The following is a 15,946-nucleotide window of genomic DNA, read 5'->3' as shown; positions in this document are numbered from 1 at the left end:
GTCTTTTATTTTCTATTTCATTCCTTTACATTAAGAAGTCAGCACCAAATTTACAATTTTCCATAAAACCAGCAGGACTGTTGATATTGACCAATGCATCCCAAGTTAACGCCTTTAAGCATCTTGTTTTTCTCTTTTCTACAGTGACTGCCTTGACCACTTAATTACTTGAGAATTACTTTGGGTGTTGTACATAATCAATTGATGAATCAATTGATTTTAAATTCATTCTTTAATTGCCCATGAAAATATTAGTGGTTGTACAGGAATGCCGTAAACATTAAAATAACAGTAATTGCCTGTTACAATATTTGTCCCTAGTTATTTATTATTGATAATATATGTCACAACCATGAGGCTAACACTTTTCTTTCTGTTGTAATTTTTACAACATATTTCACTTGTATGCAAGTTCATTTAATTATGCTAATGACACAAAATCATCACTCACTCAAAATTGAGCCTTACTTGAGTAAAAATTATAAAACTGCTTTGTCAAAGCTAGAGTTAAATCTGATCATCAGTATGTCACAATTCATATTTACAGCTATCTGGAAGCAAATAACTTCTTGTTATAACCTTGCACCCATCAATCTTTACATAATTGTATTTTGTCATAAATTGCAAAATCACCAGACAGTTATCAAGCAATAACCCTCTCTATGTCAAAGTTTGTTCTTCGATTATTTCTATCAATAAGAAACAAAGCCAGCAGAAAAAAGCCAGCTCAAGATTTTCACTTTTTGTCTTTATTACTTTACATGAAAGAAATATGTACCAGTTTTCTAGAGTCCAGTGACAGCGTCTTGAAAAGGCTGATCTTAAATACTGCTGTGGAATTTACCAAAAAGTCAATGTTTGATATCAACACACAATATGAAAATTTATGGGAGGGTTTTAAAATAAATAAACCCCTTTCAGGTATGCTGTTATGTTGGCTGATAATGTCCTTGGCCTTGAGATTGTATTCAAAATTTCACATTTACCCTTGAAGCTTTGCTTCTCAGCCAAATATTAGTTTCTTGGACAACATCTCTGCCGCAAATGTTACCAGTTAATATACCAGCTGCCTAGAGAGGTTTAATTACTGATTAGTGGATAATATAATCAGCATGTCATTATTTTTCCATTTTAATTTAGCTATTACTGTTCACTTGTTTGGTTTAAGAGAAAAACTACTAGGTGGACTGCTTTAAAAGTATATTATCATTATTGTTATTATTATCATCATTTTTTACTCATTCTTACTACCATCATTATCATTATTGAGTTGTTTAGTCATCTTATACTACAAATACCCCATTGAAAAGGATGGATCCTTCAATTATTTATGTTGAACACCTGGTGAAAGCCTATCCTAAAGTGAACACAAAATAGTAAAAATATTTTGAGCGACTGAAACAAGTAAATCAGTCTAGCTTCAGAAGAATCAGACTTCTCTGATGATAACTTGCTCAAATAACATTGTCTTCATGACCACCATAGTACTTAAGGTAAATATTACTTCTTAACTGTTGCATTTGCTGCTGTGTTATCGACCCCATATTTGTTGGGCCAATAACAAGCTTATGTTGCAGCCATAGAGAACAATAATTGCCTTCATTCAATGAATCTCCACAGTTGTCATAAACACTTTTAATAAAACGCTGAATAAAATCATCCAATTTATTGTTTTCGTATGCATCAAGCAACATCTTAAGTGACACGCCGATCGAACTTAATACTTGACAACCAGGGATAGGTCGGTGAATATTTTCAATATCCCTCCTTATAATCTGATACAAGCCAAGCAAGATATGTTCAGCCGTTAGCCCATCAACCAACAAAACATCTCCATGGTATGACCTCAAATTGTCGAAGCCATAGTCCCTTGCTGCAAAAGGACCTGGAAATAAATCTTCCCAACAAGCTGAATTTAATTCATGCAGAGAAGAATCTGGTGGAATGCAATTGGGCTTGTGTCTGTTCCAATGTCTTTTTTGGCACGATTTTGAACAATAGAAAGCATGCTGACACCTCGAACAGCGCTTCATATTGCCTTCCTTGTCACACGCGTCGCAAGATTGTTGACCAGACATGTCTTGATTACAAATACGTTTAAGAGTTTCACGTGCGTTATTCACAAAAGCACACCCCAAGGAGTTTTCGCTAACAAGTGGAGATGTCGTGCTAACTGAGAATTGAACGCAGCCTCGCCTCTGATCACCACCTGGAGAGGATTGGGAAGAGGTTCATTTCAATAAGCTTTCGTCAGAGTTGTAGTGACGTTATCATTGAAATCGAGAGCGCAGTCACAAACTCAAACTTCTTTTGAAAAACTTTAAAGAATCACTATTTTGGTTTTTTTCATAAATAAATTTACTCAAATTGAAGTACGGTATTTGGTTTAAGGGAATAGCCAGGATCTTCGAGTTACCCAATCAACAATGGTTTAGCTAGGTCTGTACCCTTATCGACAATGAAAATTGTCGTAACAGTGGTCAAAATGTTGTCGTTGATTGGATGTTGTAGTTGCCCTGCTTGCGATGCCCTGGGCTAAATTTCAAACATATCAATGACTGAGTTTTTCGATGATCTTTCAACAAACAGGGGTGCTTTAAGTTTCGTTATTGATGTAAGAGGTATGAGCCATTGTTGAACTGGGAAACTTGTAGACAATGAACTGAGAGCAAAGCACAATGATTCTGACTTAGTCTGTAGCGTAAGTCAAAGTCCTCTTACTTCCTCTTTAAGTAATAAAATTTACTCCATTGTTTTATTGCTAAATTGTTAAATAAATCAGCTAAACGGCTGAAGAATAATATGAAACTGTATAGTTTCAACTGGAGAGGAAGTGGCTGCTTTGAATGCTTCCTGAGTTCCTCTCAATTAATTTTACACCACTATCAGTTAATCCTCGTGATAAGTAACATAACTAAACGTTTTATTCTATGAATGATATATACAGCATTTATACAAATAAGATTTCCTCGTCTACTGTTCATTGAATACTGTTCTTTTCGTTTGAAATGCTTCTTACAAAAACTAAAAATATTACTTTCTTCATCTTCGTAGAGAAGCTTGCATAACATGACTGGCGAAGAAAAATGTATTGGATTCTAAATTTTGTTGGGGGCCGTTCCAATCGACTTTGCCTTTTTCGCATTGTTTGATTGGCTTGGAAAACTCCCGCCACTTTTCAACCAGTCAGATGCAAACTACACGCGATCGTAAATTGACCACTCACGTTTCCCTGCACGTGAAGCCATTTCAGTTGGTTTACTTTGATCATTGAATGGCTTCTTCTCATACTTTTCTTTGTTTTGGTTGCCCATTGTGACAACTTGGACAACAATCAATTAAAAATCACTTTGACCACTAAAAACCGCTTCAATACATTGAGCCCAACTCGAAGTTTGATGTTAACCCCCTCCATTTGGTATACAAAGTATTTTCCATCATCGAGAAGATCTTTTCTCTCTTCTTCACTTCAGTGCTAGAATTCACCTTGGCTTTCTCCTTTTATACACTCTTTTAAGCTGTTTTAAGGGAGGTCTTGTTTGGGCCAGCCGTCGCTTCAGTGAAGTCTGTTGTTCCACGAGCTGTGCTACATGCCCTTGCTCAGCTAACATGGTCACAAATGTCCGAATAAAGGGATCGTAGTCATGTGTACGCCGGCTGTGGTCCACCTGACACAAAGCACATGAGGGGTTTCAAATATATTCACGTGATGAAAAAAATGCTCAGACGGACAGAGTTGAGGAGGGGGAAAGGGTGCTTGAGTCAGTTTCAGCCTTCTTAAATCACCATTTGGACAAATGTAATTTTTGCGATCCCAACTTGGTCACTTTCTTTTAATGCATCTACCTTATAGAGCCTTTTTAGAAGGTCATCTTAAAATTGTACGCGAAAATTCTGATGCTGGCATGAAGAATGTTAAGCTAAAAGGTTCTCATTTTTAAATCCGAGCTTATACCAGAACTCCAGAAAGTGAGCGACTCTATTCAAATAACTCTACTGAAAACGGAACCCTATTTCTGTTAACTCTACTGAAAATGGAACCCTATGATAGTCAGTCCAGAGGAAAAATGTGACCTCACCAAGCGGCACATCCCTATTAGCCTATTACTAGGAAGAGCCCCAACAAAAAAACTTCACCGAAACACAGGTCTTTTTTAAAATATGAAATGCATGAAAACTCAATCAGATATGAAGTTACATAAAGTAAGAACTAGACAAGAATTACGTTCAATCCTGGACATAATTTGAGCAAAACGGCTCCGAAAATTTGCCAATTTTACTGTCGATGTCATAGAGGGTTTGGATCACGGGTGAAATAAATCAAGATACTAGCATTCGTGTGGCATCATTTGAAGCCAATGTTAGGTCTGTCAAGCAACGTTGCTGCGAAGGAGATTGGGATTCATTATACGAAGCTGTTTTTAAGTATTTGATAAGTGTAATCTTAAGGAGCAAATCATCACATGCAGTTAGCGCATAAGACGGAATTCTTACATAATACTTCCTTCGTTTCTCCTTTTCTTCTCTCAGAGAATTCTCACATGCTTGGATTTGACGTTCAACGTGGTGAAGTTGAGTTACCAGAGCCTGCAAAGAACAAATTCCATATGTGATTCAGAGCAGTTTCCTAGCGTTAAAGGGTAACGCAAAAAAAAGCGACAAAGAGTGACTCTCTAACGTTCTACAGAAACGCTCGATCAAATAAGTGATAATACTGACTTGGTAAACACCCGGCCATACCTGGCTTTCCTCTGAAATCTTCGCCAGCTCACTTAATGGGATGGAAAAGCCGTAACTATGTACTCCGTCTTGGTTTATGGACTTTGAAGCTCCCTGAGAAACTAAGCAGCACACAAAAAAAATTATATGACTAACGAGGGGCTAAAGCTCCAAACGTCAGCTTTGAAACTCTTAACGGAGGCCAATTTACGTTTTCCACTCAGTTGATAAAACCAAATTATCTTGTTATACCCTCCCACAGACGCAGCACCACAGTTTCTTTAGAAACTTACAGTAGAAAGTCTCTCGTTTTTAAATTTCAAGCTTTCGATCACGTGAATTTGTTAACCCTTTGCTTGGACATTTAAGAAGTCTTGGAGTTATTATTTTAGCCAATGTTGTGGTTCATTTAACAAGTTTAATACATATTTTCCACGAAGTTTGGACTCAAGCCTATTTTTTCGTAAACGGATTTTTTACATTTACCCCCTTTAAGGACTTTAAGTGCCAGTTGCTATTTTTTTCGCGCACGATCTGCACGCATATATCACGTAACGCATCACACTAAAGTAGTTATCAGCCTACATGCTCAACCACTTTAAAATGATGTACTTTTTCTAGTAACGAAAACTGATATATACAACTGTTCGAGTAAAAATTTTAAAGCGTTGATACAAGTGAATTAAATGGTGTGAGTCGAGTGTGATAACTTTGGTTCGTGAAAACTGATTGGTCCATTTTGTCGTAATGTTATTGGATGCGAGACTCAATCAACGTAGGTCAGTCGTGATTGGTCAGTTTCCTTCCGTTAGTAACGTTAGGTCATTTTGATTGGTTCGTTACTTATGGTCCAGGTAGTTGTCGACATTTTCATACTAGGAGAGACTGATCTAAGCCGTAGTCACTAAACCAGCTTTCTAGAATGAGTTGTTCATGGTATTTAGAGTTGTAGTTGAACAACGCGTAGAGTTCCAGTCAGTGGTGTGGTTCGCGAGTCAATCCGTCGACAAACTGACAAGATAATATATGGAAAAAACCTTTTGGATTTGACGAAATTCCTTTCTCCCCATTTTCTTCGTCACTCGCCGAATTTTCTGCGCCCGCTCTATCGTCGTGACTGCTGGCCACAGTCTCGGAATCAGAGAATGAAAATGTCTCTTCATAATCAGCCTGGTCTTCCGAGGGCGCAGTCTCCGTAGTTTCCTGTAAGAAAAAAAATAGTATAAAAATGATCCCGACTGCATCTAGATCACGTTAGTCGACGGGTTTACTCTCAAAGGTTAAAGACTGAGAACCGCTGAACGGCTTGAAGCATTTCACGTTAAAGTGTAAATTTTGGTCAATTCAATTACAAGCAAAACAGAATATCGTAAGCAGTTAAAGTCAGAAGCGTAAAGCGCGGGAAAACGCGCGAGAGTCAGACACAAGTTGGTTTTGTGTTAGCATCTGATAGCACTAATTTTTCACACAATAATTCTGCTTGGTGTGCAAAACTAAAGGAATTATGGAATATCTTTGAAATCGCGCAAAAAATGAATAACGAAACGGGAAAAAAAGCTAAATTTATCGCAAGAAGTAACTTATCAATATCACTTCTTACCCCAGTTTGCGAGGCGCCAGAGTCTGAATGGGTACTCCCCGTTGGTGAAGCTGGGGGCTCTAACTCGGGGGAAATTACAGGATTTTTATCAACCTGTTTTTCAGAAGTATCGTCAGGTGTCACGCTGTCATTAGTCGCCGAGAATCGATTCCCCTTCTTCTCCTTTGCTTGTTCGCTGTCTCCTGTTCGCGTTTCGGACTTCCCTTTATCTGCCTCTTGTAGTTTTGAAGTCTCAGAGTCATTTGAAGCATTGTTAGATGAGGTCTCCATGGTAACATTCGTGGTGATACCCCCTGATGTTGTCATGGCAACAGTAGGTGTAACAGTCACTACGGCCGCTGTAGTAGGCTGTGAATTGTCTTGGGTCGTGTTGTTTGCCGTGGAACTAGACTCGTTTGCTATTATCGGCGCGGAGTCTTTCGTTGTAACAGGATCAAACTGCATCACAAAACAAGACCAAATGATCATTGACATCGTATTTTTAATAAGGATTTGCAAACATTTTTTGATCTTAAGAAATAAATTTATGAAAATGGCGTTTTAGTGACAAGTTGTCAGTTGACATGAGAGACGAGTAAACAAATGACATCATTCAGTAAATTGCCAATTTTGTTTCGGAAGGAGATTTAATAAAAGCAAAAACGAGGCAATTTCATTCCAAAAAAAATGTTTTGTAAAAATCAAAGATTCAGGAAGTATTATTTTACAGTACACAACTATATGAAAGTTGGGTAACACTTTCCAAATTTGCAAACGATTTTTAATGTGCAACAATACAAAATTGGTACCTTCTTTAGTGACTCCAATATGCTTTCCCTTGAGAAACAAAAACAGAAAAAATAAAAGATTTTAGAATCCCTATTAATACTTAAAAAGAAACAAGAACACAATCTTATTTAAAATGGGTCTTAATGGAAATGTGGTATGACAAGAAGCAAGTCATTACACTGTAAGCGATCTTGATAAATACCACAATTACACTGTACCTTTCAATACTCAAAGTTTTCAGTTTTTCCTCACATATTGTCATTCCATCGGCAACAACAGCCATCAGGTTGTACCTGATATCATGGTAAGGTTCACTGCACAAAAAAAAAACAACAACAAAAAAAACAAAAAAAAAAACCCTTTTTATTAAAAAGACATAAATAAATAGTTAAAAAAACTTAAAAAAAAACTTGCCTGTTCAAAACCTCATTGGGCCTCCTCTTAGCTTTTCTTAGGTTGCCCTACCTTTAACACCCACTTTTCTTCTCTTGAGAGTGAGAACAAGCAAACTCTACTTTCAGAAAACATGCATCAGATTTTCCTGTATTTTATTCAAGATTTTTCCACTATCTACTCACCCTCCAGTAGCTATTCCCAGCCTTTCAGTTATTACTCTGCGGAATTTTTCTGTCCATTCTTCATTCTCCCCCCAAGGACCTGGAAAAATCAACATGTGTTGCAAAAATTCTAAAACCCCTTGACCACGTGTTTCAGTGCAAACAAGTTCAAATGAGCCAGCCAGCCTGTCAGTCAATCAGGACATCAGTCTTGTACTAAGTCAATCAGTCTACCTGTTAGTTAGTCTGCAGGTCTGCCATTTAACCTGTCAGCAACTTAAAAGTCAGCCTGTTATACAAACAATTAGTCAGTCAGTCAATCAGGATACAAGTTATCTACTAAGTTTGTAGTTCTGCCATTTAACCCATCAGTAACTTTAAGTCACACTGTCACTAGCAATCGGTCAGTCAGCAAGTCATCCAGTATGGCGGACATCAGTCATTCATTCCATTCAGTCAGCCCAACAGTTAATTATTTAGTCCATCAGTTAATCAGTCTTTCATCAACCAGTCACCCACCCAGTAAATGAACCATAAATTCAGTCAGTCAACCAGCCAGTTAAGGTAAAATATCACAAAATGTACCAAGTATAAATCAATGTGTCTTACCATGATCAATTGGATATGGTTTAAGTCCATCCAGCTCAAACAGGCGGCCCTTGATGGGTACATAACTAACAAAGTGAAAAGCCTCCATAGCACGACCAGTTGACACAGCATTGGTTTTCTCAGGTAAAAGCTTTGGCTCAGGTCTGGGTTGAAAACACATTTAAAATGTTCATCAGGCCTTAGTCTTCTATCCACATAACACAAAAAGTTCTTTGGAATAAAAGGCAATTTATTAAATTATGAATAACCAATGATGCTGAACTTTATTGGTGTCCCGTTCTTTCAAAGACTCTTGTGACCAGCTAATATGGTTACTGTCTCTATACCAAGTTAATGTGGTTTATTTTCAGTCAGAGATCACCTAAAATTTCAGACTATTATGCAATTTGTTTCATGGAACTTTAACTTAGGGAAAATAAACTTTGCATTCACAAAATTCTTCAAGTTATGTGTCAAAGTCAAAGTCGAAGGCTGTATGTCACAGCCTATTCCCACAACACATACCATAGCCACAACATTGCATGTAACAATCATTTTAAGTGTTCCATCCTCAATACGTACACAAGTAATAAACACTGACACAAAATTTAAAAAACCTAAACTTAAGGTTGAATGTAGTGTTTTGGAATTAACAGACTTGTGCATTTAGACTGACTGAAAATAATGTATAATTATAATACATGTACTGTATACATGACCTCTGGTTTAATAACTTACCTGGCAAACTTGTTATGTGCCATAGCCAGTTCTGGCAAGTTACCAATCACATATCCCTTGTTCTGAAAAAACAAAAAAAACCTGATGCAATTGAATCTCTAATAAAGAGTTGTGGAACTGTACTATCAAACAGGATGACATCCCTCTGACTAACCAAGTTTGATGTTTGTTCTGTATTAGTTACAGATCAAGTTTTTTTGCTTGGATTTTTGGCCCAAGTGCAAAGTGTGGAAGAAAAGGAAAAAGGTTGTGAAACTTACAATATGGACCAAGAAAATGAGGTTAGTAAGATATTTAGTGTATCTCTTGGTTCAAACAAAGGGCGGAGGGAGGGAGAAATTAAATTTAAAAAACATTTCTTGTGTTGTACAGTAAAATATAACCTGCTAAATCAATCAATCATAGTGCACGTATTATCTGAGAGATATAATAAACTAAGATATTCCCATGTTTAAGCTGGAACATGTGAACTTTCAACTCCCACATGAGCCAAATATTACGATTGATTTACACTCGAAGAGTATTCAATACCTACCTCTGGGTCAAATTTATTAGAAAACTCCTTCAGCCTGCTGAGAGTTTCACCCAGGTGAATATGGGTACAGTTAAGGAGGACACTCAGTAATGAGTGAGTGGCACATGAGTTTGGGATGACCTGGTAAAGAAAGAAGAAGTTAAAGCACAGTCATGTGAACCCTCTAACACCCAAGATCTCATTAGTAATTCTCCTTACTGCCTGGCAAATGATTCTCATAATGTTAGTTTGGAGAATTTAGTATCGAATCAATTAGTAATACCATAATTGATATTTTAATTTCTTTATTCTCATCACTTGTCTGCATGATATTGCATAAATAAAGTAAGGAGAAATTCTGTCTTGGTCACCACTCATGGGAGTTAAAGGGTTAACCTTGATGAGAATACTCAAACACACAAAAGGAAGAATTAAAAATTGGATCTTGGGAGTTAAAGGTTTAAAACTATGCTTAATACCTGCTGGGCAAAAAATATATCTCGGATGGTCTCCTCATCCTCCACAAACATCTCCTCTAAGGGTTGAATTTTACGCCTTGATCTCCTCTCTTCAATCCACTTAAAAAGGAAAATGAATCCATAGACAGGCCTGGAACAGAAAGAACTAGCATTTAACTGATTTGAATCACACAGTATTCTCATCTGTTTGAGCTCCTCACTGCTCAAAACCAAAAACATTTGATGGTATCCTTTGATACACAGAAGCCTATCAAGTTAGCTTTGGCTGGGGTGACTGTGTTGAGCCATGAGACAATAGTCCATTTTACAATTGCACACTTGGTTGCCAAGCCAGGAGTGAGGCTAAGGGTGATATTGTTATGATACAGATGTTGCTACTTTTCAAATGTAAATTAATTTGTTATCATGCTTAATAAATACTAGTCTCTAGTGGGAGCAGCCTCCAGCAGTCTCATGCATCTGGGCCAGCTACATGTTGCTTGTGCATACACTATGTGAGTTTTTTTTTTTTTTTTTTTTTAGAAAAAAATGTATTGGTGAAAAACAACAAAAACAAAACATTCCTTGTACTGACCCTCTAAATGGCTTAGACAAATCATAAATCTCTTCCACCTGAGCTCCCTTGACACCTGAAAAAAGCCAAATATTAACAATTACTATCAATTGACAGATTCTGTACATGATGTATTTCAAAGCAAAGACTTCTTCTTTTTAGCCATAAATATTTTCTACAAAAGTGTGTAAAAAAGAAAAACAAATGTGAGCAAAATTTTTTATAGGCACTTACACTTTAGCAAAGCAAGTACCAATTGATTGATTCCGGTTTCTATCCCCTTCTTTGTTTCGCTAGGTGACAGAAATTTTACTGCAGAGCACGATTTGATTGATCGACGGGTGAAATTAAACTAAGAGAGCCTGAGATATATTGATTTGGCTAAACTACAGTTTACAAGGTCACTTTAAACCATCCTCCAGATGAGCCATATGAACCACTAAATATATAGACCTAAGAATTAACTCGCATATAGATTATGCTCTTTCTTTCATTCACTGCGGAGCAAGACAAGCCACTGACTGAAAGTTTATATTCAGTATACGATTCTCGTTCTTTTATCCACTGCGGAGCCAAACGAACAACTAAATTTATGCTCCCTATGGCCCTGTATTATGAAGTTTCTCCATTACTTTGACTGAGATACGACGCGTTTTACATTTCATCGGAAGAAAAAACTCTCCGACGTAAGCTTTCAAATTCCACTGCGGCCGTTGAAGCAGCTAATGTAACAATGCTTCCGTCTTAATTCCAAGCGAGCAGAGCTGAGCACGATTGATGTTTGTAAATCTTGGATTCAACGATGCAATTAACTACTTAAAAGGATCCCTGCAACCAGGGTCGCTAAAAATAGCGCTTTCACAAATGCACTTATTTATCAACGGTTAAAAGATAAGTTTTAACTTTTTTAAATCTTACCAAACTCCTCGATCAGCAAACTGAAGAGCCCTAAACAAAGCGAAGGTAGAGGTAGATTTCAGTAACTTTCTGTCCATTATACTACAGCTATTTATAGTTATGTTACAAATTACGAATAAAATCTATAAACGGAAATAAACGAATATTAAACCTGGGTCGCTTTCAAGTTCCAACCATCCACTGTTTACAGCCATATTTGAAACATCATTACAGTAAAGTCAGCGGACTGTTACATTTGAGAATAACTGTTCGTGTAATGCTGCTGGAAAGCGATGGCGCTTGCACGGGGTACCAAGTTCACCTTGTTGTGGATCGCGCCGTTTATTTGACCAAGAGTGCAGTTTTCTGTCCTTGTGGCACTATGTCCTGACGACATATTCTGGCGACTTATTTCACTGTCCAGAGGTACAACATTAAAAACAGCGGCATACTAGAGCGCCCCAACACTTAAGAAATGATCGAGCACCCCTCCCCACTCAGGCGTGTGCCTGTCGTTTCTCAGTGTCCCCTTTTTGGAGCGTTTCGACTGAGTAGGAATCTGGCATGGGCTAGTAGGCAGATTTCACAATTAATAACAAGAATGCTGGTATAGGCAGCTTTTTTACTGTGCCAAACTATCAAACGCCTCAATGTACTCAATTCAAATTTTCAGGCCGCTTGATAAATGCAGGAGTTCATTACTGACAATAGGCCTCTGATAAATTCTAACTGAGGGACCAGTCTATTTATCATCGGGTTGGAGGGTGAGGGGGAGGGGGGGCAGAATAATTTTGTGCGGGAACAGAGGGGGAATCAGTCGTCGTTGACAGAGTATAAAAAAGGGGGGGGGGGAGAATATGAGTGCCAATTAACTGTTAATGAAGGGGGGATCATCGGAATATAAGAAATCATTATGGGGAGGATCAGGATCAGATATTTCAATCGTGACATCCCCCCCCTCCCCCAGGCAGTGCACAATAACCGGTCACGGAAACAATGCAATTTGCATGGAAATCGAGAAACGACCAATTTCAGAAAGAGTGCACAGATTGGGTCGAGTGTTAAAATTCAATCCAACGATTAGTGTACGGTTCGATGAGCAACGACAAACATTAAGGTTAGGGTCGAGGGGAAAATAATTCACAAGCCCACGTGTGCTTGGTATGGAACTATCATCAGTCTATTGTCAAAGTACTTGATTAAACTTCATGCAAGATTTTCCTTCCGCGCAAAAAGATATATACATGTTTATCATTTTAATTCGTAGCCATTTTAATTATTATGCAAAAATGGAAACTGTTTAAAACAAGTCACGCAAGCAACATATCATAAACACGCAATTAGAAAGGTTGCATCAAATGAATAACTCCTTACTAAAATGAAATCCTCACCTTGATCGCGCCCGTGCACGATTTCGGAGAGGGGCACATCGTCACCGTAGCTCAGAAGAAAATTAAGAGTTTGATCCAATTACGGGATACATATTTATAAATTGACTTTTTGTCGACAAAAGCTGTTTATTCATAATCATGAGCGCATGTTTATTCTTGTTTGATAAGCAGTATATTACCTCGTCATCACATCATTTAACTGAATTTGTGCGCTGCTTGTTCAGATCTAAAGTTTGTTTTTGATACCAGTGATCGAGTAAAAGGTGCCCTAACAACACTGACAAAAAACTTAGAGATGAAAGTCCTCGCAGTTCTACTGTTTCTCTCCGTAACTCTTTGTTTCACAACAAGCGCATCAGGTATAGCTGACAGACTTTGGTGGAAAAATGTTCAGATGTTTTTGCTACCCTTAGAGACTTTTGTTGACGATGACCATGAGAGCTCATTCATGTAAATGGTGGCTCGAAAGTCTTCGCTGTTCTGATATTATTTAACGTTAGCAATAAATTGTTGTTGTTGCTCTTTTTTAAGGTTTAGAGTTTTAAGATTTCTAAGACAGCAACTGACTCGATGAAATCAACCAGAGGGTGTCGCGTGTCGTTCGCTTTTCCTTACTTTTGAAATTGTTTACCTGGATAACCTTAGTTTGCTGAGGTGCCCAAAATTACTCACTTGAGTCGATATAAAAGGAATTAAGTTGCTTTCAGCCAATCTTGAATCATTTAATATTTTTATATCTAGCTTTGCCAAGGAGTTCCAAACGAGATCCTCGTGGTATACTGGAAAACATCGAAAATGCGTTTGGTAAGTTTAACAAGAAACGAGGGTCACGATAACTTAGGAAGTTCAACATGTTTTCGCTGTTTTCAGTTCTTAACTTCGAGTTGGTTTGAGAAGCAACCTTTTTCGGGGGCAAAATTAGCTGCATGCCTGTTTTCAGGCTTTATAAACGGCATAAAAAATTTTTTCATGCGATTTTTTAATCGTTTTATTCTACATTTTGGTTTGCGATTTCATAGCCTAAGAGTACCCATCCCCACCCCCTCCCCACCGGAAAAAAACGGAGGGGGGGGAGGGTACGTCGCCCGAGGTAATTGTTATTATGTCAAGCATTTTTTTCACGAGCTTCTTGCAGGAAAGACTGGTCAACCCCCCCTTCCACCCCCCTCCTCTCTCCGACGTCTCGCCTCGTTATCATCCGTTATCATTTATATGTAGTTAAATTACATGTTTTTGATTCGTTCCCAGGCAACCCGTGCCCTAATGGTTGGACACGCTTTAACAACTACTGTTATCTGGTGAGCACCACCTCTACTTATTCTTGGTCCCAAGCTCAAGCGTATTGTCGCTCGCTAAGTGCAGATCTGGTCAAGATAAACAGTGCTGAAGAAAACGAGTTTGTCTTGAGTCTCGTCAGGAAATTGGCTCCGTCTCTGAAGCAAATCTGGATCGGATTGAAGTGGAATAAAAACGGATTTTACTGGATTGATCTTTCAGTTCCGGTTTACAAGAGTTGGGCCCCTCAGCATCCGAATGGCAACGCAAACGAACCATGCGTTCAAATGTGGATCAGTAATGGACAACATCTACCCAAGTACGCATCAGGCTACTGGAATGATATAGATTGTCATTACCGGTCAGATTTCCCAAACGGAATTGTCTGCAAGAAACTGCCTTAAATGACAATTTATCCCGTTAACAAAGTCTTAAGACTGTGTGACTGATTGATTGAGTATAAGTGATTGGGTGACCGAGTGACTGACTGGCTACCTGACTGGCTGACTGGCTGACTGGCTGACTGGCTGACTGGCTGACTGGCTGACTTACTTACTGGCTGCCCGACTGATTTACTTACTGACTGACTTATCATGACTAGTTGACTTCAGTACTAGAATGATCTAATGACGCCAAGACTGTATTACCTATCGACACTGAAGCACTGAGTGACGAGCGCAACTGACTCACTAACTGCATGACTGCCTGATTGAAAAAAGTTCTTATTAACAATTTGAGTATTTAGTAGTCTTACGCCTTTCAAGTGGAAAATAAATGACAGCCTGAACGTATCAATTTCATTTATCATTGTGCTCGTGGGTATCACTTATACAGCTTGTTCGTGTCTTAAAAATTTGCCAGTTTTACGATCAGCGGTTGAAAGATCAGCGAAATTTGCGTTCGAAGGCCCTCTATTTCAAGTTGGATACACAGTCAGCTAAGAATCCCTGATAGGAAACAGAGCATAACAGCTCTTAGCTTCGTCATTCAATAGTTCAATACATGGGAAGCAGTTTGAAGAAAGCCGCTCTTTAAATGTACTGAAACAAAAGTGTAACTTCATTGTATAATCTCTTTCACTTAAATCTTACTTACTGAGTAGCTGGCTTTACGTTGAGAGTTTTCAGCAACAAAGCCACGAGAGGAATCAGAAAAAAAAGAGATAGTTTTGAGGCTCCGTTACTTTTGCTTTCATGAAGCGCACGAAAAACCACTGGCGATAAGATTTCTTACCGCCTCTTGTGCTAGCTTTGAGTAAAGTTAGGAGCTTTGTTTTGTGACCGTTTTTCCACTTTCATTTTGCCACATTCAGTCTTTTGCAAGTGGCCCGTTTTCCTGATTTCACGTTAAATCAGCAACGACGTCCACTTCGCAAAGTCTCGTTTCGAGCGCGAGTAAGTGGTTTATTAGATTTCCAAGTGTTCCCATCATTGGAACTTTTGACTGTTTTAATAGATTTAAGCACAGTACAAAATACCTCAATGAAATGAGTGGTTCGTTTTCAATTAGTCGTATTTTCACTTCCTTGTGGGAAGTTAAACAGGCTGAATCTTAAAAGAATGGAGATTCACATCAGTATTGGCCTGCAGAGCAGCCTTAATGAGCAAGTGCTCAGTATTTTCTAGCTGAAAATTTGATTTTGCAATAGTGGAAGGCTAACCAGAGAAAGAAATCTGTTCTAAAGGGGTAAGCAGTGTTCAAAAGGAAGGAGAGGGGAGGGGTGGTGGAGCTCGTCTATTCCTGCCCCCTCCCCACTGTTCACTTTAACTCTATATCAAACATGGCCGTTTGGATGAGCGATCTTGAGATTGTTACACCTGCCCTTATAGGACACCTGTAATGCAAGCTTCATCAGTGTAAGCCTCAG

At 38.3% G+C, this 15,946-nt stretch overlaps 3 protein-coding genes across 3 annotated transcripts; 1 reads left to right on the top strand and 2 right to left on the bottom strand.

Moving 5' to 3' along the window:
* Positions 1-3: 3 nt before the first annotated feature.
* LOC149044859 (uncharacterized) lies at positions 4-2,203 on the bottom strand. The gene has a single exon (XM_089207967.1). It carries the CDS (start codon positions 2,076-2,078, stop codon positions 1,455-1,457), a length of 624 nt encoding a protein of 207 aa, XP_089064093.1. The 5' UTR covers positions 2,079-2,203; the 3' UTR covers positions 4-1,454.
* Positions 2,204-2,906: 703 nt separating this feature from the next.
* On the bottom strand, positions 2,907-11,701 carry LOC113682974 (uncharacterized). The gene is made up of 15 exons (XM_027200170.2): positions 11,586-11,701; positions 11,435-11,464; positions 10,538-10,592; positions 9,964-10,093; positions 9,506-9,625; positions 8,971-9,032; positions 8,254-8,396; positions 7,666-7,744; positions 7,306-7,401; positions 7,108-7,135; positions 6,320-6,757; positions 5,757-5,922; positions 4,741-4,841; positions 4,495-4,587; positions 2,907-3,668 (listed from the first exon to the last, which is right to left on the bottom strand). The coding sequence occupies exons 1-15, from the start codon at positions 11,626-11,628 to the stop codon at positions 3,483-3,485; spliced, it is 1,770 nt and encodes a 589-aa protein (XP_027055971.2). The 5' UTR covers positions 11,629-11,701; the 3' UTR covers positions 2,907-3,482.
* A 1,276-nt stretch (positions 11,702-12,977) lies between these two features.
* On the top strand, positions 12,978-14,870 carry LOC113682976 (lithostathine). The gene is made up of 3 exons (XM_027200179.2): positions 12,978-13,163; positions 13,546-13,608; positions 14,053-14,870. The coding sequence occupies exons 1-3, from the start codon at positions 13,100-13,102 to the stop codon at positions 14,481-14,483; spliced, it is 558 nt and encodes a 185-aa protein (XP_027055980.2). The 5' UTR covers positions 12,978-13,099; the 3' UTR covers positions 14,484-14,870.
* The last annotated feature ends 1,076 nt before the right edge of the window (positions 14,871-15,946 follow it).

Source organism: Pocillopora damicornis, chromosome 5, assembly GCF_964200805.1.
Source record: "Pocillopora damicornis chromosome 5, jaPocDami1.2, whole genome shotgun sequence".
In the NCBI taxonomy this organism is placed as follows: Eukaryota; Metazoa; Cnidaria; class Anthozoa; order Scleractinia; family Pocilloporidae; genus Pocillopora; species Pocillopora damicornis.
This window is presented reverse-complemented; position numbering and strand designations above follow the sequence as displayed.